This window comes from Macadamia integrifolia, chromosome 3 (genome assembly GCF_013358625.1).
Source record: "Macadamia integrifolia cultivar HAES 741 chromosome 3, SCU_Mint_v3, whole genome shotgun sequence".
In the NCBI taxonomy this organism is placed as follows: Eukaryota; Viridiplantae; Streptophyta; class Magnoliopsida; order Proteales; family Proteaceae; genus Macadamia; species Macadamia integrifolia.
The window spans coordinates 3,620,023-3,642,554 of record NC_056559.1 but is presented as its reverse complement, the minus strand read 5'-3'; the positions used below and the strand labels follow the sequence as shown (position 1 = coordinate 3,642,554).

At 39.7% G+C, this 22,532-nt stretch overlaps 2 protein-coding genes across 3 annotated transcripts; both read left to right on the top strand.

The window, feature by feature from the left end:
- Positions 1-2,842: 2,842 nt before the first annotated feature.
- LOC122074474 lies at positions 2,843-17,767 on the top strand. Of its 2 annotated transcripts, none has more exons than XM_042639312.1 (5): positions 2,843-3,522; positions 3,646-3,760; positions 3,827-4,474; positions 4,585-4,762; positions 7,011-7,555. In XM_042639312.1, the coding sequence occupies exons 1-5, from the start codon at positions 3,446-3,448 to the stop codon at positions 7,073-7,075; spliced, it is 1,083 nt and encodes a 360-aa protein (XP_042495246.1). In that variant the 5' UTR covers positions 2,843-3,445; the 3' UTR covers positions 7,076-7,555. The 2 variants fall into 2 exon arrangements, with proteins under 2 accessions (XP_042495246.1, XP_042495248.1); XM_042639314.1 differs by lacking the exon at positions 7,011-7,555 and adding an exon at positions 17,365-17,767 and having other exon boundaries at positions 2,862-3,522.
- Positions 17,768-19,957: 2,190 nt separating this feature from the next.
- LOC122073709 lies at positions 19,958-20,806 on the top strand. Its single transcript, XM_042638334.1, has one exon. The coding sequence runs from the start codon at positions 19,958-19,960 to the stop codon at positions 20,804-20,806; it is 849 nt and encodes a 282-aa protein (XP_042494268.1).
- Positions 20,807-22,532: the final 1,726 nt, after the last annotated feature.

Here is a 22,532-nt window from a genome sequence, read left to right as displayed (position 1 = left end):
TATCTATACTATTCATTCTTTCTGGATATTCTTGCATATGGGAAGTAACAACCATTTTACAAAGTGAAGTATCATCATAAATTTATTTAGCGTGGCCTAAATACAAGTAAAGGGAAGTGAAATCATTTCTGTTAAAAATAAAAAAATAAAAATCTTATAATCATTACGACTTAACTAAGTGAGAGGATTTCTCACAATGGCGAGTATTAATTCAAGTGTATGAGAACCCTGGGTATGAATCCATAAATATGGGGTTTTGAGAGAGAGAGAGGGCATGCCCCAGCATTTTGTCTTGGCATGCAAAGTGCAGATTCCTTCACACACTTGAGTGTCGTGTACTAACATTTCCCATTTAGTAATTACACTTTTTAGATGTGAAATTTATTTTACTTTTAAAATTAATAAATTTAATTGTAATATAAAATAAAATTTAATAACAATATTTAAAATATTTGCCACCATTTGCATAGCGCAATTGGATTTGGAACTGCTTGTGAAGCAGTCTAGAGTTCGAGTGCCCCACCACTCTTTCCCTTGGCCGGCCTTCCTTGAGTTGGGATGCCACCTGGCAGCCTTTGGATTGTCATCCTAATTGGCCTACGGATCCTTGATAGAAAATTGATAAAATAATAATAATTTTTTGAAACTTTCATTTGCTTTGGAACCAAACGGAGCCCTTGCATTTTTTGAATTGGGCTTGTTTAAATCTTGCAGGATAGCCAAGGTGGGAGAGCGTGGTGTCCACAACTTGGCCCATGCAAAAGAAACTGAGCAGAGCAGAGACTCCAAGGGTAAGGCAAAGAAGGGGGAGAATCAGTCTCCAACTTACTGGTTTCCTCATCCACGTAATGGTATATACTATCCTAAAGGACATGAGTGGGTGATGGACGATGTCTCTGCTGGGGCTGCAACTTCAAATTATACTCACTGGTTTAGGAGCATTGAAGGAGTTGATTAACCATCCATGGATGCCTACCTACCTATGGTCATCTATCTTTCTTAAAAATAAGTAAATGAAGTTGCAATCCTTTTATCCAAAAATAAGTGTTGGAGCATTTAAATTTGAAGTGGCGATTTCATGCAGATGTACTCTCTCTTATGTTAGAAGATATCATCAATAAAATAAATGTTTTACTAGTTTCTTTGACTTGAGCTTTATTTCACTTGGTTTAATGAGAAAGTTTTCCCTCCCATATGGGTGAAGAAAAACCCACAATTTCATCTCTTTTTTGTATGAAGGCCCACACTGGGCTAAAGAGGGGACCTATGAGGGGGCATAAAAGGGGGCCACTAGACCACACTTATTACTAAATACAAATCTACTATAAATATACTTCAAGAAAGTGGGGATAGGAGGGTCAAACCTCTAAGCTATCCTTGATTTACTGTAAAGCTCAACTACCTAGATGTTTGTCATTGCCCACCTCATCTCATCCTCGTGATAAAAGGGATTGGTTCTTATTTGTTATTAGTTGCAACTTAGAGACTTGATCGTAGGCGTTATTTAGTTCACTAGGTAAAGTTTATGGCATGTTGTTGCCAAGATTTGTGAGGGATTGGACATGTCGTCAACTTTCTATAAGCTTGCGGCATGCACCAATCATAGAATTGGGCACAAGAGAGCAAGGGGTGTTTTTATAAATAAGGAGAGAGAGTGACACATGCCAAGCACCATGGTGGCATGCCCAGTCTTTGATCATTTTTTTATTTATTTAGAATATTTGAACTTCTTTTTTTTTTTTTTTTTGTGAAAAGGAATCTATTGATTTTGTGTGGGGCACGTTGGGGTTGGGGAGTTACAACTCTCCATTAGCCACATAGTGGAATTTGGTCAGACTATCTTATACGAACTTGATAGTGCCTTCCGAGTTAAGGAATCCGCTTCATGATTGGAATCCCTAGAAATAAATGATAAAATACAATCATTGATCCAAGTAGAGAGGTGAATGATATTTGAGATAATAGGCTGAATGGCTAAAGGAGCTTTGTTGGCCGATCTCTGTATGTAGTTGATGACCTCCTTGAAGTCAGACTCCACTTGAAGAGCTTCAACTCCCAAGGAGATTGCCTCTAAAAGTCCACTGTGCACTACAAGGGCTTCCCCTTCCAAGGTACTTCCAAAATTTCAAAACTAGGTCATACATATAAGAAGCAACGTGATTTGATACGTAGAAAATCCAAGACCCTTTGCAAACTGATTGACAAAAGCTCTTGGTTCACCAAGAAGAAAGCTATATGTGACTATGGGAATTTATACTTCTCTCTTTGATAAAATAATTTTGTTCCGTGAACATTATTATTAAAGAAGGGAAAAAGATATCCACAACTTTTATTTTTTGGGTAGAAGATACCCATGACTTATTAGTGATAATTCTTTTATATATTTTCAGATACTGAGTTGCGGGGTTTACATTGAGACTTTATTTCTTTAGATAAAATATGAACCTTTACTTGATCAAATCACTCTCATCTTCACATGATGCAATTTTTCACTCGTATCATGATAAACCAATACTCATTAAATATGATAGATGTTAGGATAATTGTTTTCTACATTATGAATGTAGAAAAAGTACAACCATCAATGACTATAAATGTCTACCCTTCTATAGCATAAGACCGATAATACTCCTAATATTGTTGCTTGACACCCTCCTAAGTCCTAACGCAATCCAAAGGCCTTGATTGGTTGTGACAGCAAAAATTTGCAAAGCAAACTAGGAGTGGGTATTTTCATAGAAAAAAAAATCCCCTTTTTTAAAATTTATTTATTTATAAAAAGAAAAATATTATTAAGAAGAAAAATAATAAAAAGAGTCTAATTTTGCTGACTCGGTATTGGATAAGATTTGGATGAAAGATTCCTTTCACCCGTTTCTTCCATCTCTAGATGACGTTCTCGATGTCAATCCAACGGTGCCGACTAGCGACAGCCATGGTGAGGGCCTGAGGGGATTCATTTGAACATGGGTGCAGGGAAACTCGGTCCTCCCATCCTGTCTCTTCCCTCCTTTTTCGGTGACGGAAGTCCGAATCACCCGACGAGACAGTGATTCGCTTCGATCTCACACCCGACGAGACAGTGATTCGCTTCGATCTCACATTTCCACTAGGATTACAATTTGCAGAAAGTAACAGCTGCAGCAGGAGCGAAGCGATCCAAGGGATTCCCACACGATTCAAGACGGTTAGAGCTGGCTTAGTTGAACAAAGATCGAAGCAGCTCCTCTCTAAGGCCTATCATGCTCGTGGATTAATCGTGTTTGCTCCGTAACTATCGCTCTCCTCCTGTTTCCCGATTGCGATAGACGGAACTCTCTACCCTCTCCATCTCTTTCTCTCTCGGAGCTATTAAGATTTGAGATACGACATCGGCTGATCCACCAACCTAATTTATTATCTGGGTATTTATTACTTGTAAGGGGAGGGAAATCCGGGATCTTAGATGGCTTCGGATTTCGATCGGTGGGAGAAGGATCCGTTCTTCTCCGCGGCTGAGGAAGTTCAGGAATCTGCTGACAGGTAGTTCATAAATGGGATTTTCTTCTAATTGTCTAGGGTTTTGATTACTTATCTTTTTAATTTAAGGATCATTAAAATTCTAACGTCCTCCCAATCAATCGCTCTTCTTTTTATTGATTGAAGGATGGAATCGGTTTATAGAACTTGGTTACACGAAACCAAGGACGCGTCGAGCATCTGCGCTGTCGATGAGCTGCGCAGGGACTTATATACAGTTCTTGGCACTGCTAAATGGCAGGTGGGTCACATCCTTTAGTTTCTGTTCTAAACGTTGTTGACTTCATTGTTGAGTTTGTCACTGCAGTTGGACGAGTTTGCCCGGGCAGTCAGCTCGAGCTATGTTGGGAGCTCTAGCTCGGCCGAGGATGGGAGAGCTAGGCACCATCAATTTATTGCTGCTACTGAATTTCGGATTTCTGCGGTTGAGGACTCATTGAAGAAATTAGTCGTCGCGGAAGGCCAGTCGACGCTGCCTTGGGTTCGTTTGGATGAAGGAGAACGGGATGAGCTCGCCTTGTTTCTCTCAGGACCTTTGGTAGACAGGACCACTTCCTCTGCTACGATTCCTGCGAGAGACGAAGAAGAAGGGAATTTGCAGGGGACGCGTGGAGAAACAGTGTCTGTTTGTTCGAAGAATTCTTCGCATCCGCCCGAGTGGGGTTCAAAAGATACGAAAGAGGAGAGGTTTCACGGGCATCGGAGGACTGCAAGTGCCAGTGCTGACATTGATACCTGGAAGATTACAGTTGCTGAAGAGAAGCCACAAAGGAATTCTTCTGATGACATATATGATCTTCCTCCTCCGAGGGTATTCAGTTTTTCAGGGCTCCTTGGATCCATGGAGCCAATTTCCAAGCTGAATTGGTCGAAGAATGGTTTCAGAAAATGGAAAGCTGGGGATCGTCGTCTACCAACCGATGCTGAGCCATTGCCGTCACAGCAGTTGAGTCGGGTGAGTGATTTATAAATTTTTAAATTGCTTTTTCAGTTGTAGTTCCTGATTATTATTTCTTCGGTGTTTTCTCTTATAGTGGATCTTCTCCTAATTTCCTTCTTTTGCAGGGAATAAATGCATGTTATGAAAGAAGTAAGAGTTGCCTTGATAGCTGTGACGACTCTTATGATAAGCAGCTATATGGTTGGTCTGGAGCTGTTCAAAGACAACTTCAAAGGTCTCAGTATCAAATTCAATATAGGCGGCCCATTCAAGTTACTGTTGCTGTCGTCCTTTGCCTGCTAGGTAAGCTCTATTCTCTTTGTATTTTATTTTTCAGATTTATTATTCCCATGCTAAATGAATTATGGGTTTCTCACATTTAGATGCTTAAAACAAAAAGGGAAAAAAAGAAACATCGATGAGACAAAATTCACTAAACAACCAATTGATAGGGTGAATGAAGACATAAGACTAAAGCAAGGGATTCTTTTGCACAAATTCTGGGTGTTCAACATTTTCATGAAGAAACCTCATAATTTATAGTTGCCAAAGAACATCAATGGTGCTTCCCAACTCGGCACCCGTCTGGCACAGGTTGAGGGCCTTTAATTGCAGGCCCTCGTATAACATCCAAACTGTGGATTTTTTTCTTTTTTCCTTTTTGGGGGGCGGTGGTGGGTTGGAAATCCAAACTATGGCACCAATAAATAAGAAATCGGAAAATTATGCCTTTGTGCCTTATATTTCCAAGAATGGATCTCCAGAAGAATGGTTAAGCTCTGAATCCTTCCACTGCTGGCTCTACAGCCTCATCTTTTCATCACAGGTATTTAGCCAAGTCCAGATAACCGAAAGACATGCCACCATGCTGCTTAGTTATTGCTCCATTGTTGTCCAATCAAAACTTGTTTATTCATCTTGAAGTCCTAATCTAAGCCCAGAACCCTACCCTTCGTATTCCCGCCCAGTGACCATTCCTGCCGTGTTTCAACCCCATAGCTAGAAGAAATGGAAGGAACTGGCAAGACCTCAAGAAACACCTTTCGACCAGCCTTCAACCCCATCAGAGATGATCCATCAACCACCAAACTATAGATTCTGTGCGCTATCCTCCACTGCAAGTTCCAACCAGCATTAATCATTGTATGTAGAGATGATGTTTTTCGTGGTAGGAAGTACGGTTTTTTTGTGGTTATCGGGCCCAATAGTGCTGAAGTTGGCATCCAAAAGTGTTCTCACAATTGTATGAATATAAAAATAGTTTGCATTGATATATGCTTGGATGCTTGTGACTTAATCAGGACCAAGCAAGACATTAGTTTGAAAATTCAAATCAGTCCCAGCTTTCTGAAGGGAAGAACAGATAGTTTATCGACTGAACCTAGAAGAAGTGCAATATAAAATAAGAAAAACCAGACAAAATCCATCTTAATGAAGTATCAAACTTACCATAGTAGATCAAAATAAGAAAGGTTGAACAATAAGCTAATAATAAAAACCATAATCCTAAACTAAGTTGCATGTCCTCTAAAATTTTACCACCTCCTTGGTCCATTATGGCCAGCTGGGAGTCACAAGTAATCAACTTGTGGGCCACATAAGAATTGCCCTCTGATATAGGCTGAGTGGTGAGTGCTTTAGTTGCATTTTGTCTCGCATCTATAAGCCTTTTATTTTGTCTTGGGAAAAGAAAGATGTGTAATTTGAGAGAGAAAGAGATAGATGGATAGATAGATTGATAGATGGATAAGGGAAAACCTGCAATTTTCCCTGCTTATCTAATAGGGAAAGAAATGGAGTAAAAATGAGGTCCTAACAACTGTTTGTAACATTTCATTACTGTTGTGACATGTCACATCAACAATCATGTGAACTTTCAGCCCAAAACTAGTAGGAGAAGTACCTTAAAAGTGGGTTCGAAGTGATAGAAACTTACAAAAATGCCACTAGTATCCATTAAAGTGAAATGGGGAGTTCGTAATTTTATAAAGTTTCAAGGCAAACTCTTATTATCACCCAGCCCCCTGGTGCTAATTCGACAACATGAATTATGTAGCAAATCCAACCGTTGAATATCTAAGGAATGGGCTGGATTGTCCACAAGTCAAATTCCAGCCCCAAATTCAATCATTTACCCTTTCATGTGATGGCATACTCTCCCAGGTATGTCCATGTGATGCAGTTAGGCGTGGGAAATTTTTGGAGTAATTGGGTGATTTTTGTTTCCTTAATTATTAACGTAGGGTGTGGTAAGTTTAGTAGAAGATTTTATTTCAGTTGTTATTTAGGATAGTTTCCAATTTATTTAGCTTCCATTTTTAAATTGTTTGCTTCCTTTATATTGATGTAACCCAATAAAGAATTTAGAATTTTGGAGAATTAGAACTTGATAAATTTTGGGTGAGAACCAAGAACCATGGCTGCCGATGATTCTTTTCTTTCCCCTTTCTAATAATTTCTCTATGTCTCTGATCTTCCCTTCTATTCTTCTTCTTCTTTTCCCTATCCTTCTTCTTCTTTTTGGTTTCCTTGTTCTCCTTTTCAAGTTTAGACCAGGCAGTACTTGGAACAAGTGAAGTATGTCGATCTCCTTCGATTCTGCAGCTCTTACTCTGAAACTTGGGGCATGAGTATAAGAGTATTACTCCTTGGGGCGATTCAATCCCTTGAAGCCCTAGCTCTAACGCCTTTTCTGTGGAGAGCCTTATTTCTGAAACAAGGGCTGAACCTGCAACCATCGCCTGGTGAGGCTTGCAGAATCTGATCTGCTGTTTTGGAGATTTCCATTGGCTGTAGATGTTGGGTATCCGAAGGTCTTCAATAATCAGAGCCCTCTTTGAAGTTCCAGCTCGATCAGACATCAGTTGAGAGAGATTTGGCCTTTGAGGTTAGCTGCTTCTACCGCTGAGTTCATCCCTATCGTGTGAGGAAGAAGAAGCAAAAGTCTTTTTTTTTACGCTTAAGCCCTATTTTCCTGATATTACAATAAAGGCCTTGTTTTGAGTTTGTTGTTTCAGTTTAGCCCATCACTATTTTTTATTTCCAGAATTGATCCTTCTCTTGGGGTTTGATTACTGTTAAGTCCTTAGTCAATTATTTCCCTACTAAAGTTCCATTTATTTACAAAACTGCCACCTTCATTGGAGACTTAAGTTTATTTACTATCATGCCATTGGGAATTGCTATTGTTTATTGAGTGTCTAAGTGGGCCCTAAGCGATCCGATTTCAGTCATTGGATTCGGATCCGCATCAAGTGGTATCACAGTAAATTTCCTGCACTTCTCTAACCATGATAGGTCATATCACCAATGCTGAGTTGCACAAACTGTATCGTGAGGTGCTTGAGAACCAACAGAAAACTAACGCTAGGGTTGAAAAGAATGAGGAAAAATATGACAAGTTTATGGACGAGACTCAAGGTGCCCTCGCTAAGATTCTTGCCTTTATGCAAAAGTTTGAAATGCGAGTCGATGAAGGACCATCTAGACCACTTCCTCAATTTAATGGCCTACAGATTGAAGATACACTTCCCCTAGTACAACGTGATCCTGTTATACCCCAAGATGTTACCCGGCAATTTTCTGACAGAGATTATGGCATCAAAGTTGAGGTTCCAAAGTTCAGTGGTGAAAGAGACTTGAGGAATTTCTTGACTGGCTTACCAAAGTTGAGAGGATTTTTGCATATAAGTCTCTTCTAGACAGGAAAAAGTGTGAACTCATCTTCACCAAGTTTATTGGGTATGCATGCTCATGGTGGGATGATATTACATGTAAGGTTTGTCAGAAGACTTGTACCCATTACCAATTGGGAGGTCATAAAGTAGAACCTGATTGAAAATATTTTTTCTCTTAATTATGAAATGTAATGTTCCATAAATTACTTAACTTGCAATAAGGGAACAAAGATGTGGATTCCTACACCTTCAAATTCCACAAACTATCTTCAAGGTGTCGACTTTAGGAAACAGACCAGCAACAGGTGATGCGATATATCAGTGGGCTAAGTGCTAAGATTCGACTTGAGTCGGCTAACAATGATTTTAGGTCTGTTGATGTGGCAGCGGTTCATGCCAAGACAACTGAAGAGAAGTCCATCTACTGGAAGAGTATGCTGAAGACTTTTTCAGTTTATAGACCTTCACCACTTATGGAGGAAAAGAAGCCTCAAGCTTGCAGAGTTGAAGAAAAAAGGTCAGAGTTCAACAAGGACAGTGATGGTTTGAAGAACATCAGATGCCATAGTTGTGGCGAGAAGGGTCACTACTCCAACAAGTGTTCTAACACGACTCGTTCTATGAATGCAGCATAGAAGCAACCAATTGAGAAAAGTGATGATGAACCTGCTTTATATCCTTATCCTCTCGAGGAAGATGATATGTTCGATTATGGTGATGAGGATGTAGAAGCTCATTCAGTTAGTCTTTCATCCTTTTTAAACAGAATAGTTGACAAGGCTCCTCTCTTCAGACAGAAGGATACTCTCCTGCACGGTTCCGATCCTACTGATGTCCAAACAGTTGTTGATACCAAGACAGAAGCAAACTTCATATCTGCTGAATTTGTTCGAGCACACAACCTTCAGTAGAAGCATCTTTTCAATAAGATTCACGTTCGAGGTTTTGAACCCACAGCTCGAGAAGAAGCCACTGTAGTTGTTCAAGTACACTTAAAATTTGGGCCATTACAGTACCATGTAACTTGCTTGGTCACCCCATTGGCGCACTGCGACATTCTTCTAGGGCGACTTTGGCAACGACATGCAGGTATTCTCTATGATGGTGCACGGAACACCATCAAGGTGAAACAAGGAGGTCGTATGTATTTGATGAGGCCACACACATTATACATTATTAGACATGCCACATCGTTGACTGACTCTTACTCCAGTGGGGCAGTGACATGTCAGCCTACTCTCCCTCCTCTTGGTGTTATGTTTTCATCTTCTGTTTTGAGATATGTGCCACCTCATCAGCGAGCGATTTACAAATGTATCTTGGGAGCACGTCCTAACTCGACAGAGTCAAGTTCTTTTAAGACCGGGAGAGTTGATGCAGTTAGGCGTGGGAAATTTTGGGAGTAATTGGATATTTTTGTTTCCTTAATTATTAACATAGGGTGTGGTGAGTTTAGTAGAAGATTTTATTTCAGTTGTTATTTAGGATAATTTCCAATTTATTCAGCTCCCATTTTTTCAATTGTTTGTTTCCTTTATATTGATGTAACCCAATAAAGAATTTAGAATTTTGGAGAATTAGAACTTGATAAATTTTGGGTGAGAACCATGAACTATGGCTGCCGGTGATTCTTTTCTTTCCCCTTTCTAATAATTTCCCTCTGTCTTTGGACTTCCCTTTTATTCTTCTTCTTCTTCTTCTTCTTCTTCTTCTTCTTCTGTCCTTCTGTTTTTTGGTTTCCTTGTTCTCCTTTTCAAGTTTAGACCAGGCGGTACTTGCAGCAAGTGAAGGATGTCGATCTCCTTCGATTTTGCAGTTCTTACTCTGACACTTGGGGCATGAGTATTACTCCTTGGGGCGATTCAATCCCTTGAAGCCCTAGCTCTAACACCTTTTCTGTGGAGAGCCTTATTTCTGAAACAAGGGCTGAACCTGCAACCATCGCCTGGTGAGGCTTGCAGAATCTGATCTGCTGTTTTGGAGATTTCCGTTGGCTGTAGATGTTGGGTATCTGAAGGTCTTCAATAATCAGAGCCCTCTTTGAAGTTCCAGCTCAATCAGACATCAGTTGAGAGAGATTTGGCCTTTGAGGTTAGCTGCTTCTACCGCTGAGTTCATCCCTATCGTGTGAGGAAGAAGCAAAAGTCTTCTTTTTACACTTAAGCCCTATTTTCCTGATATTACAATAATGGCCTTGTTTTGAGTTTGTTGTTTCAGTTTAGCCCATCACTATTTTTTATTTCCAGAATTGATCCTTCTCTTGGGGTTTGATTACTGTTAAGCCTTAATCAATTATTTCCCTGCTAAAGTTCCATTTATTTACAAAACTGCCACCTTCATTGGAGACTTAAGTTTATTTACTATCATGCCATTGGTTATTGCTATTGCTTATTGAGTGTCCAAGTGGGCTATAAGCGATCCGATTTCAGTCATTGGATCCTGATCCGCATCACCATGCACCCTCTCGATGCTCCGTGCACCCTCTTATAGACCTGAATTTTTTTTATTGTTCATTTTCCATATGGCAAACTCCAATTGGCTGAACTTGACATTTGAACATGGGTAGAATGCCCCCATGTGGCAGAATCAATATGAGGGCGTTCCAGAATTCACTTCAAATCTGACAATAAGAACGCCAAAACTCCAAACTCAGTTTCTAACCACTTCCAAATGTTTGTTTGAGTCTGAAATTTGACCAGTGAGATTGGTCTAGGATCCACTATTACATAGACCATTCACGCCCAGCCAAGTCTGCCATATGGCATTGGGGCAACAAAACAGGACCTCCTGATGGTAGCAAGTTCAACTACGAGGTCATGCCTTTTTAGAAGACCACGTTTTTAACTGTCTACGAAACTTCAAATCTTTTAGATGTGAGAATATGATTGCCTTTTATACCTTGTAAAAATTTAAGATACCATTGAACTATTAGTAAACAGTTTTTTTGCATTACCGCCTTCATATGTTCAGTAGTATGATTTTCTAGAGCTTTGGCTTGTATACCATAGTTGTCTAGGCACCACCTATGCAGCAAGGCAAACATGAAGTCCCAAGGCAACCACCTGCCATGTTGGTCGAGATGCCTAGACCAAAAAAAGAGAAAAAAGGTGGGGAAATGGGGGGAAAAGGAACGGAAGGGGGGTAGGAGGGGGTGAAAAGAAGGAAGACATGGAAGAGGAAGCAGCAGTAGCTGTGCTGCCTCACCTATGAAGCAAGGCAAACATGAAGTCCCAAGGCAACCACCTGCCATGTTGGTCGAGATGCCTAGACCCAAAAAGGAGAAAAAAGGAAGGGAAATGGGGGGAAAAGGAACAGAAGGGGGTAGGAGGGGGTGAAAAGAAGGAAGACATGGAAGAGGAAGCAGCAGTAGCTGTGCTGCCTCACCTATGTGGCAAGGCAAACATGAAGTCCCAAGGCAACCACCTGCCATGTTGGTCGAGATGCCTAGACCAAAAAAAGAGAAAAAAGGTGGGGAAATGGGGGGAAAAGGAACAGAAGGGGGGTAGGAGGAGGTGAAAAGAAGGAAGACATGGAAGAGGAAGCAGCAATAGCTGTGCTGCCTCACCGCATCTCCAACGTCAGTCCCAGGCAAAATGAAAAAGGAGAAGCCGAAGACTTCAGCAGAAGCAACTAGAGCTGTGAATGCCACTGCAGGAAGGAAGGAGGAGGAGGAGGAGCAAGGGTACCAATTTTCATTGCTGCTGCCTCTGCATTGCTTGTGTTATTTGGCATCAAGGAGGAGAAGAGGAAAAAGACACTGCAACTTCGCAGCTTCTTCTTTCTCCATATGGGTGTTATATTTCCTTAAAATTATAAGTTAAAAGGAACATAATCGTTAGTTATATATATATATATATGTGTGTGTGTGTGTGTGTATGGTGTACCCCCATATAAGAAAAGGTAACAACACCTTTTCATTTTACATATTTGCCCCCCTTTAAAATTACAACTAAGAAGAAAGATATTCTGTAGTTTGTATCTATACCCATCCCTTTGTATATATAATGCCTTGACCTACTAGGCACCATAACGAGTATGCTGCATACATAGCATGCTATTTATTGAATGTTGGCAAGATGGTTCAATTGGGGGGTGTCAGTCCAGCAAGGTGGTCAAATGACAAATGGTGAAATGTCAATTTAAGTTCTATTTCAGATGGTGACTGCTCTTGGCATCCAAACTTCAAAAATACAAAAATATAAATGATGGACCTGATGATCAGACCAAATATAGCCACAGTGTGTATATATATATATATATATATATAAAATCTAAAATATGCTGTCAAAGGAACTCAATCATAAGACCAATTACATCTACAATTAAAGTATTACGCTGCAAGTCATGCTTTCAAAATAAATTCCATGCATTAGTTATTTTATTTTTTTGTGTTCCTGTTACAACCCCAGCATTTGATGTACGTTTAAGGTAAAACCGTTCATATCATCTAGACTGGATGATCACAAATATCAGACAGCTGACTGTTAGGATTGAATTGCTACCATTTTATTGTTTTAAAAACATTGTTATAAATCATGTGTAATGCTAAGAGGCAAGCACAAGTTCCATTACATTATTGAAGAGTAAAAGTGTTAAAACAACTCATAAATCCGTGCTGCTTCCCTCCATGGAGTAGGAAACTATTTATTTTGTTTTTTAGGGATTCTAATTTGTCTATTGTTAGCATCCATGCCCAAATAAGCTGTTCCAATTTATCAGGATTTCGGGTGGTTGCTGTATCCAATGTTTTTTTGCTTATGTTAATGCATTTCCGTCCATTTCCTCAGATCATAGGTTTGGTCTAGTAGGTGTCCATCAAACTGAGTTTCTACAGGTTTACTCATTAAAGAGGTTTTAGAATAAAATATTTAAACAAATTAGAGATGATATGTGATACAATAATGCACTGTGTTGTAAATGGAACTAGATTTAACCAATGTTTCCAGTGTAACATGTAGCCATGTGGACACCAAATGCAGTTCTGATATTGCCATTAAATTGAAGATAGATGCAAAATTCAATTTTATCTGAATTGTGGCTTTCCTCATTCGTTTTATTGGTTCTGTTACATCTGAAAGGAAATGAAGAAATTTAGGGTTGTCAATAATAATTTTGCGGTGAGAGAGAGTGAGAGTGAGAGTACAAAGATTATTGGAGGTATTAACTTTCCCTGCTTTTATTTGTTCATTATTCATATACTCATTCATGAGGACTTTGTTGAAAATTTCCTTGGTTTTTTCATTTTGTTCATTACTTATCTATTCCTCTGTTCTTACAGAAGAGGCATAACTTCCTGTTTTGGATATGCCTAATTACCTTAAGGACCTAGGCTATTAGCTTTCCTACCTAGAAGAGGTTTGGTGAAATTTGCTTTTCTTGTCAAGCACCAGGCATCCCCTCTGTTTTAGAATAGAAGCTTTTGAGAACCATGTTGGTCTTTACATTGGCCAAAATCCTTTTACTGTTCTAAATAGATGCTGTCGTTATGACCTTGGATTGCGTAAGCACCTCAACTAATAAATTTTTATTGCTATTTTTCTTACATTCTCATACTGAGGCCCTTCAGCTTTTTTACATGTTAATTTCATCAATCTACTTTAAATTCCTAGAATTCATGATCAGATTTTAAAAGATTTGGAAGCAGGATCATCGCTATTAAACTTGTGCTAGACGGTGAGACCATCAATATAGCTAGCGTTTATGCGCCCCAAGCAGGACTAGATGAGAGTGTTAAACTACTATTTTGGGAACACATGGATGACTTGGTGCAAGGTATTGGACAGGGAGAGAATTATTATCGGAGGAGACCTTAACGGGCATGTGGGCAAGGAATGTAGAGGCTATGAAGAGGTACATGGTGGATTCGGAGTTGGGGAGAGGAATGCAGAGGGGATCTCAGTGTTGAACTTTGCGACATCGTATGACTTTTGCATTGCAAATACCTTTTTTGAGAAAAGAGAGGAACATTTAATTACCTACAAAAGTGGACAGCATGCAAGTCAAATTGATTTCTTCCTCACAAGAAGATTTGACAGAATATTATGTAAAGACTGTAAGGTTATACCTGGAGAGAGCCTAACTGCTCAACATCGACTGGTGATCTTGGATATGTACCTAGGAAAGCGGAAATGCAAGAAGACACAACAGATCTTTTCTAAGATAAAATGGTGGCGACTACAAGGAGCGCTATTAAAATCTTTTACTGATAAAGTGGTGCCACAGGGAAAGTGGGATTTTGACGGAGGTGTTAATGAGATGTGGATTGAGATGACGATCTGTATCAAGAATGTGGCTAAAGAAGTACTAGGGGTATCAAAGGGTGGGGGTCGAACTCCTAGAGAAACTTGGTGGTGGGATGAGGAGGTCCAGGCTGCCATTAAATCTAAGAAAAACTGTTTTAAGACTTGGCAAAGGACCAACGAGGTAGAAGATAAAGTAAGATATTACTTAGCCAGGAATGAAACTAAGAAGACTGTGGGGAAAGCAAGGGCAAAGAAATAGGATAACCTCTATGATAACCTTAATACAAGAGAAGGAGAAAAAGAGATCTATAGAATAGCCAAAATAAGGGAAAGGATGAGTAGAGATATTGACCATGTTAGATGCATTAAAAGTGATGATGGTAGAGTACTGGTACAGAATGAGGTCATTATGAAGAGATGGGGTGATTATTTTTGCAACCTATTGAATGAAAAGGCATTGACTGATAGGATGGACCCGGAAGTAGAAGGGGATAGACATCATGCTAACCCTCCTCATGGACAACTACATCATGTTAGTGTGATTGAAGTTAAAGAGGCCCTATGAAAGATGAAAGCAGATAAAATACTAGGCCCAAATGAGATCCCAACTGAAGTATGGAAGTGCCTAGGAGTACTAGGAATATCATGGCTAACCAAGCTGTTTAACAAGATTCTGGATACCAAGAAAATGCCAGATGATTGGAGGAGAAGCAGTTTGGTTCCTATTTATAAAAACAAAGGCGATATCCAGAACTGCAATAACTATAGAGGCATAAAACTAATGAGTTACACTATGAAACTATGGGAAAAGGTTATTGAAGGCCACCTCAGAGAAGAAACTACAGTAATTGAGAATCAATTTGGTTTTATGCCAGGGAGGTCCACAACAGAAGCTATCTACCTCCTAAGAAGACTTATGGAAGTATTTAGAGCTCACAAAAAAGACCTCCATATGGTCTTTATTGACCTTGAGAAAGCGTATGACAGAGTACCTAGAGATCTTATTTGGCATGTCTTAGGGAAGGTGAGGGGTTCTTTAAATTATGTGGATATAATTAAGGACATGTATGAGGGAGTAGTGACAAGTGTCAAAACTTCAGAAGGTCAAAGTAACGAGTTTCCAGTTACAATTGGGTTATACCAAGTATCAGCTTTGAGCCCGTATCTGTTTGCTCTCATCATGGATGATCTAACCAAGCACATCCAAGACCAGGTCCCGTGGGGTATGCTATTCGCTAATGATATTGTTTTGATAAATGAGACTGTGGAAGGAATTAATACTAAATTGGAGCTATGGAGATCAAGCTTAGAATCAAGAGGTTTTAGGATAAGCAAAACAAAGACAGAGTATATGATGTGCCCATTTAGCCAGACTATGAGACGTGAGGAAGTGGCGAAACTTGAGGGGCGAGAACTACCACAAAATGACTTTTAAATATCAAGGGTCAATTATTAGCAAAGAGGGTGATATAGAAAATGATGTCTTCCACAGAATTAAAGTGGGATGGATGAAGTGGAGAAGTGCCTCGGGAGTGCTATGTGATAAACGCATGCCTGTTAAACTGAAGGGAAAATTCTACAGGACAGTAATACGACCAGCGATGATGTATGGGGCAGAGTGTTGGACAATCAAGAAGAGTAATTTGAATAAATTGGGTGTAGCAGAGATGAGGATGTTGAGAGGGATGTGCGGAAAGACCCGGAGAGACAGAGTAAGGAATGATTGTATTCGAAAAGAGTTAGGGGTGGCTCCAATCCAGGACAAGCTCCGAGAGAGCTGATTGAGGTGGTATGACCATGTTCAACGGAGACCCATGGATGCCTCAGTGAGGAAGTGTGACCAATTTCAATTACATGGAGCTAGAAGGAGAGGCAGACCTAAATTGACCATTGACGAAGTGGTAAGAAAAGATATGCAGCTGGTAGAGATCGATCCTAGTATGACCGCAAATAGAGGTAAGTGGAGGACAAGGACCTGTATAGCTGACCCCATATAGGGGATGTTCCAAGGATGCTGCTTTGACTACTGCTTTAACTTCTTCTTCTTCTTCTTCTTCTTCTTTTTTTTTTTTTTTTTTTTTTTTTTTTACCTTATCGGATCCTTGTAGCCGACCCCATCAAGTTGGGATAAGGTTATGCTTGTTGTTGTTGTTGTTGTTGTCATGATCCGATTTCAGATTTTAACACCTGATATACTATTTTTTTGGTAAGTTTTTGTTGGATCCTAGTTTCCTTTTTCATAGAGTAGCATCAAGTTTCATGTGGTCCAAGCCTTCTTGCAGATTTGGTGTAGAGTCGAGTTTTAGGGATGTCATTCTGTGATGAATTCAGTCTTGCCTGTCACGAATCTGCCTGACTTGCGTGCATACTCTCCAGGAATTGAGAAGATTTTCCAATTCTTTTCTTTCCATGAATTGGTTGATTTGCCATTTTGAAGCCATTTTTATAAAAAGAATGTCATGATGTAGGTCAATACCATTTGGTACAAGTGGATTGACTAGCCAATTTTCATGTCTTTGAGATAAATTGTTATGCACTATGAAAGGAGAAAGAATAATGAGGATGTCAATGTTCTTTGCCTCTTAAAGACAAATAACACATGATTTCGTGTCAGTTTATGTGTTTTGCAAGTAAGAAATAGCATGTTTCTCTGGATCAATGTGGAAACCTTTCATACACTGAACATGCCATTTAAGGTGAACAATTAGGATATAAGGGCATGCAAGTCTCACTGAATGAAGTTCAGCCTGTAGTAACACTAATATATAACAATTATGCACACACACAAGCCCTTGTGCTTCATCTATTTGCTTATCCATTTGAAGACTTTCAGTTCAGGATATACTCTAAGCATGTGATAAACAATAATGCAAACTGAATATCTTATGTGAAATATATACTTGCCAGATTATATATATGCATAATGCATATTCTTTGCATTTTCCATAGCAGAAGCATAATACTGTTTTTGATTTTATCTCTGCAGTGTTTCTTGCATGGAGTGCTGTCTAAGGAGACAAAAATATTGTTCTTTACACTGGGTTTGTTAGTTGAAGGTGATATTTGGGTTGGGGCAGAGGAAGGCTAGGAGTTTGATGTTTTTTCTTCCAACCAACGATCGATGCATCTTCTTGTTTTCTAGCATGCAAGGCACACGAAAAGGTAACATGCTCATGCATGCTTGTAATCTATATGGGGTAAGCAGAGAAACAATTGTTGGTCTCAAGATTAACTGTGTATATATTTGTTGAGAGCCAAGGAAAACTTATTGGAAAACAAATTAAAGGTGGCCAAATTGCTACCTTTGTTTGTGGTTGCCACATTTGTTGAGCATTTTAGTAGAACAAGACTTGTACATTTTTTTATTAGTTTTATTGGTTATTTCTGTATCCTCCACCACACATCCCCACCCCCCCCCCCCCACCTCCCACAAAAAAAAAAAAAATTCCATTGTTACTTGAGTGCTTAAATTCATTATCTTCCTCATTGCTTTTCCTCCACCTACGTACCATTCATTTCTTCTTATACAAAATGACTTAATGGGGGCAAGAGATGGTGGCCTGATAATGTGGTGGAGATTGGGATTTTCCAGATTGGATCATGGCCTGTGTTGCTTCTCTCCTACGTGGTCTGTTTTGATCTGATGAAATAAATAAAATAATTAAAAAAAGAAACATTCTTTTGTATCCATTATATCCTTCTAGTTGCAATAACCATGAAAGCATAGGATAGTGCATGCTTCTATGATAAGGCGCATGTTTCATTCTTTATTTAGTTGTCCCATTCTTTCTTGAGTAATGGGAGTGTTCCTCCTCTCATATACAAAATTTTCCCATTTTTGGAGATACTCTAAGAGCCAATTTATTGCTCTTTTGAAGTCATTTTTTATCTTGTATGGGATGTGGGAACAGAGTTATGGCTTCATTTGCTGAGATTCTGGCTGACTTTTCCCCTCAAAGGCTAGCCTTTAAAGAGAGGTTAGCCAAGTCCTTATAATTACATTAGATTATTCACATCCAATATGGCATCATTATTTTCGCATGAAATCCCAACATTCCCCTCGATCGTTTTGATGTTTCAACGGAACAGATTGCAATAATTGACCTTTGATCGATTGAACTGCTTCAACAACAAAACTAAACGGTATCTTCTTCACATTATTTAAGATGTGTGCTGAATGGTCCCACGTGTCAGGACGCATGTTTAACACCTGTAAAAACACGTCTGTGGGAGACCATATTACCACCTTAGTCTACTGAGCCTACAGATAGCTTGACCACGAGTTCAAGCTCACCACCGCAACTGACGAGTCAAAGGAGTACAAGAAGCAGAGACTAAGAGGGAGATGGCGGAGCAGAGGGGTCTTCTGAAGGAGAGAGTTGAAGAAGAGAAAAGAGAGAAGGGTTCAGTAGCAGATAAAGAAGAGAAGGAAAAGGTGGTGGAAGGGTTGCCCATCGATACCAGCCCTTACGTGAAGTAATCAGATTTGGAGGACTATAAGCGCAAAGGTTACGGCACCGAAGGCCATCTCGATCCTAAGCGCGGCCGAGGTGCTGGTGCCACCGATGCTCCCACCCCCTCTGGCGACGCAGTTGCCGAGGACTGCCAGGATCAGCCCCGCTAGCTAGCCTATGCCCCCGATCCCATCTCATGCTTTGTTGTTCTCTTTCTCTTTCTCATCACTTCATTACCTGTGTTTCTTACTCATTTTTGTAGCTAGAATAGTTATTTTTGAATCTCTCACCTTTTGGGTTATGATATGATTAACCAAGGAAGTGGGTAAATTTGAACCTTGAACCAATGTATCAGCATGCTCCTGATATACTAATATAAAAAATTAAGGTTGTGGGTTCCACTGCAGTAAGATTTCGATACAGGAGAACACCATCACCACCCTCCCGTTATGAGGCGTTCTGATGGAATCAGGAAAACAATATTAAGTGTTAAAAGTATCGGACATGATTCCGTGTTAACCGGTCGGTTCAGTTAGTTTCGATTGTCCAAATGGTTTGAGTGAATTGAGAATTATGTGGATAAGCGCGTATGCATGCGCATCTAAGATTTAAGTGGAGACAAATTGCGTGAATAAGTGTATGGTCTTAGGTTCGACTTTGTATATGTACATCTAAGATTTAAGTGGAAACGCGGCATTCAAAGTTTTCACAAAAGCTTTTATCATCTCCTTCGTGGATATGGTTTTACATGATCGTTAAAGTCATATTTGGAATCAAAACTCACCGTTATCGTAATAAACTCTGATCTTCCAAGGAATAACAAAAATTTCTTTGTTTTTGTCTTTATAACGTGTTTGTCTGTGCTTGTGAGAAAAAAAGAGAGACCTTCAAATCTAAAATCGCCTTTCCCTGTACCAAGAAATAAAATATACAGAAAGAGAGAACACGCTCGTTATGATTCAAATCAAATGTCTTCATTCTGAGACTATGTGCGTCAGACCCAGGTGACGATATGTTCTTTCTTTTCAAAATTTATTCCTATTTATATACACTTTACTGTGCTTCACTTCTTCCAAAATTTCCATTCTCTCCTTCTCCCCCTGTTTCGAAATCATTCGAGCCGCTATGTCCAAAAAAGAACAGGAAGAGAAAGAAGAAGAAGAAGCATTGTCTCTCTGTGATCTTCCAGTCATGAAGATAACAAAGGATGAGATTGAATCGAGCGATCAAACTCGATTATTGGAATCACAAGAAGAAGAAGAAAACGAATTTGAGTTTGGGTCATGGAGAGCCGATTCTCTTGAACCCAACATGTGCGCCGCAGAAGACGTCTTCTTCCAGGGGCAGCTCCTCCCGCTACGACTCTCCCTCAGCTCCGACAGCGGAATCCTGCGAGATAGCAAGTGCGTTTGGAGATCAGAGTCCATGGACAGGAACGGGTACACATACACCCACAGGAGGAAAGAGCTGGAGTGGAACCATTTTCACGCCCACCCCAGCCCAAGACCGCAGATTTGGCAAACCGCTAATCGGCCAGGAAATGGCGGCGTTAGAAGCCGGAAATCAACAGTTTGGGGCTTTTTCCGATTGGGTTTATTACGGACACCCGAGATTGAATTGCAAGATTTGAAACTAAAGCTTTGGAATAGAAATAAGAGTTGTGGAAGTAGCAGTGGAAGTAGTAGCAAGAACAGCAAGGGGGAAGGGGAGACGAAATTGAAGACGACGTTGAACAGGTTGAAGGTTTCTGATGGGTTTAGTGGGTGTAAATGTTCAGTGAGTGCTGTTGAAACAATCCGTTCAAGGATTCCCATCATTAAGAAGGTGAGGTGGAGTGGCAGTGGAAGAGAAGAGAAGGAACCCAACGAAGAACAGAAGATGAAGCAAGAGAAGCAAGCCATGGCCCACCGTCGAACCTTTGATTGGTTGAAGCAGCTTTCATTGGCAGTGGCAGATCTGCCTTGGGATGCATAGATAGTCACTAGAGACTAGCGACACATGCCTTTCCCAGTCTCTCTCTTTACTCCTCTCATTATAAAATTTTATTTTTTTTTAGAATGTGTATGTTCATCAAACCCGATTTATTAGTCAGATTATTTATTTTTATTTGTGTGATTTTTGTTAATAGTATCGTCATTGGTTAGTGAGAGAGCACTCTCTCCATTGAATGAAGCTTAAGTATGAAACTGTAATCTAATGTGCTTTCTGGGTTCTAATCCGAATTGGCTGATTCAATTGATCTGATTCTGAAATTTTGAAACCATGTTGTAACTTTAGATTTTGAACCCTATGCTTGGGTGAGGTGATAAGGTGTGACAAAGGCTGAGTGGAGGAATAGACAGAAATGGGTGCATGGGTGTGCGGGTCATGATGATTAAAGATTAAAGAGTGTGGTGCTTTCCTGGGCCAATATGGGCCCGAGATGTCTCTGCATGTGCCAACATACCCAACTCCATAACTCTACAACGAAGAAGGAACGAGAGAGAGAGAGAAGCAAAAATGAAAGATTCTATGGGAACTTGGTACCATCAAACAGACTATAAGAGCTCCAAGATCAATCAATTTCATGGACTGCTTTGTGCTTTGGACCCATAATGCGGCAGGCCCACAAGGGCATAGGGCCCATGCTTTTCCTGCAAGAGTGGAGTGGCACCTAAGACCTTCCCAAGGGGCGTGGCCGGTTCAGAAATGTCCAGTCCCTTTTACATTTTCAAAAGAATAGGAGACCTAATAAGTGCCCAATATCTTGTGCTTTCTTTCTAGATATTACTTATTGTGGAAGGCAAGAGATGAGCAACCACCAATTACAAACAGCTAGGGTTGTGGAGGGCCCAGGATCGGTTTTGGACCGTCACAAGTCTAGGGTCAATCCCATGTCAGCCTCAAGAAGCAAGCCCAATCATAACCAAACAAGACCACGTTGCTTGATTCTCTCTCAGGCCCCCAAAGCCTGGTTATATATTGGGAAAATTACACGATTACCCACTTTTGGGTTTTCGTTTACAAAATTACCCACAAAAAGTTTTGATTAACAAAAATACCCAAAATTGGGTTTGGATTTACAAAACTACCCATCCAAAGTTTCAGTTAACAAAAATACCCAAAATCAGGTTTGGGTTTACAAAACTACCCAAAATAGTGAGTCTTCATCTTCCACATATAATCATGTATTTTTTTATTACTGAAACTTTGTGTTGGTAGTTTTGTAAACCCAAACTCAATTTTGGATATTTTTGTTAACTGAAACTTTTGGTGGGTAATTTTGCAAAGGGAAACCCAAAGTGGGTAATCAAGTAATTTTCCCTTATATATTGGACTGGTCATTGATCTGCGTGCCCATAAGGTAAGTGGGGCCCTTTAAATTTCTTGAAAAGAAAGGAGGACCAGGAGAACGTCAATGTAGATAATGATATAGTGTCTTTCTACCAAAAAGAAAAAAAAATATATAGTGTATTTTCCTCTAAGTCTCTCTCACTTATTCCCTCTCTCTTGACATTAAAATATACTATTTCATTTTCCGCTATTGGTTTATTATATATATATATATATATATTGGTAAATTGGTTTAATATATATGATGCCAATATAAGGAGACAATAATTGAAATGTAATAATATCGATTCATACAGAAGAAAGGGTTCTCTATTAATTAAAACATTGTACTTATGGGATAGGGATAGAAGAAGAGGAAAAAACTGAA

What these genes read in the sequence shown, in the direction of transcription:
- LOC122073709 (XM_042638334.1), top strand. Translation starts at nt 19,958, where the DNA reads ATGTCCAAAAAAGAACAGGAAGAGAAAGAAGAAGAAGAAGCATTGTCT.
- LOC122074474 (XM_042639312.1), top strand. Translation starts at nt 3,446, where the DNA reads ATGGCTTCGGATTTCGATCGGTGGGAGAAGGATCCGTTCTTCTCCGCG. An exon ending in GTTCAGGAATCTGCTGACAG is followed by an intron (nt 3,523 to 3,645) that starts GTAGTTCATAAA and finishes TATTGATTGAAG; the next exon opens with GATGGAATCGGTTTATAGAA. An exon ending in TTGGCACTGCTAAATGGCAG is followed by an intron (nt 3,761 to 3,826) that starts GTGGGTCACATC and finishes TTGTCACTGCAG; the next exon opens with TTGGACGAGTTTGCCCGGGC.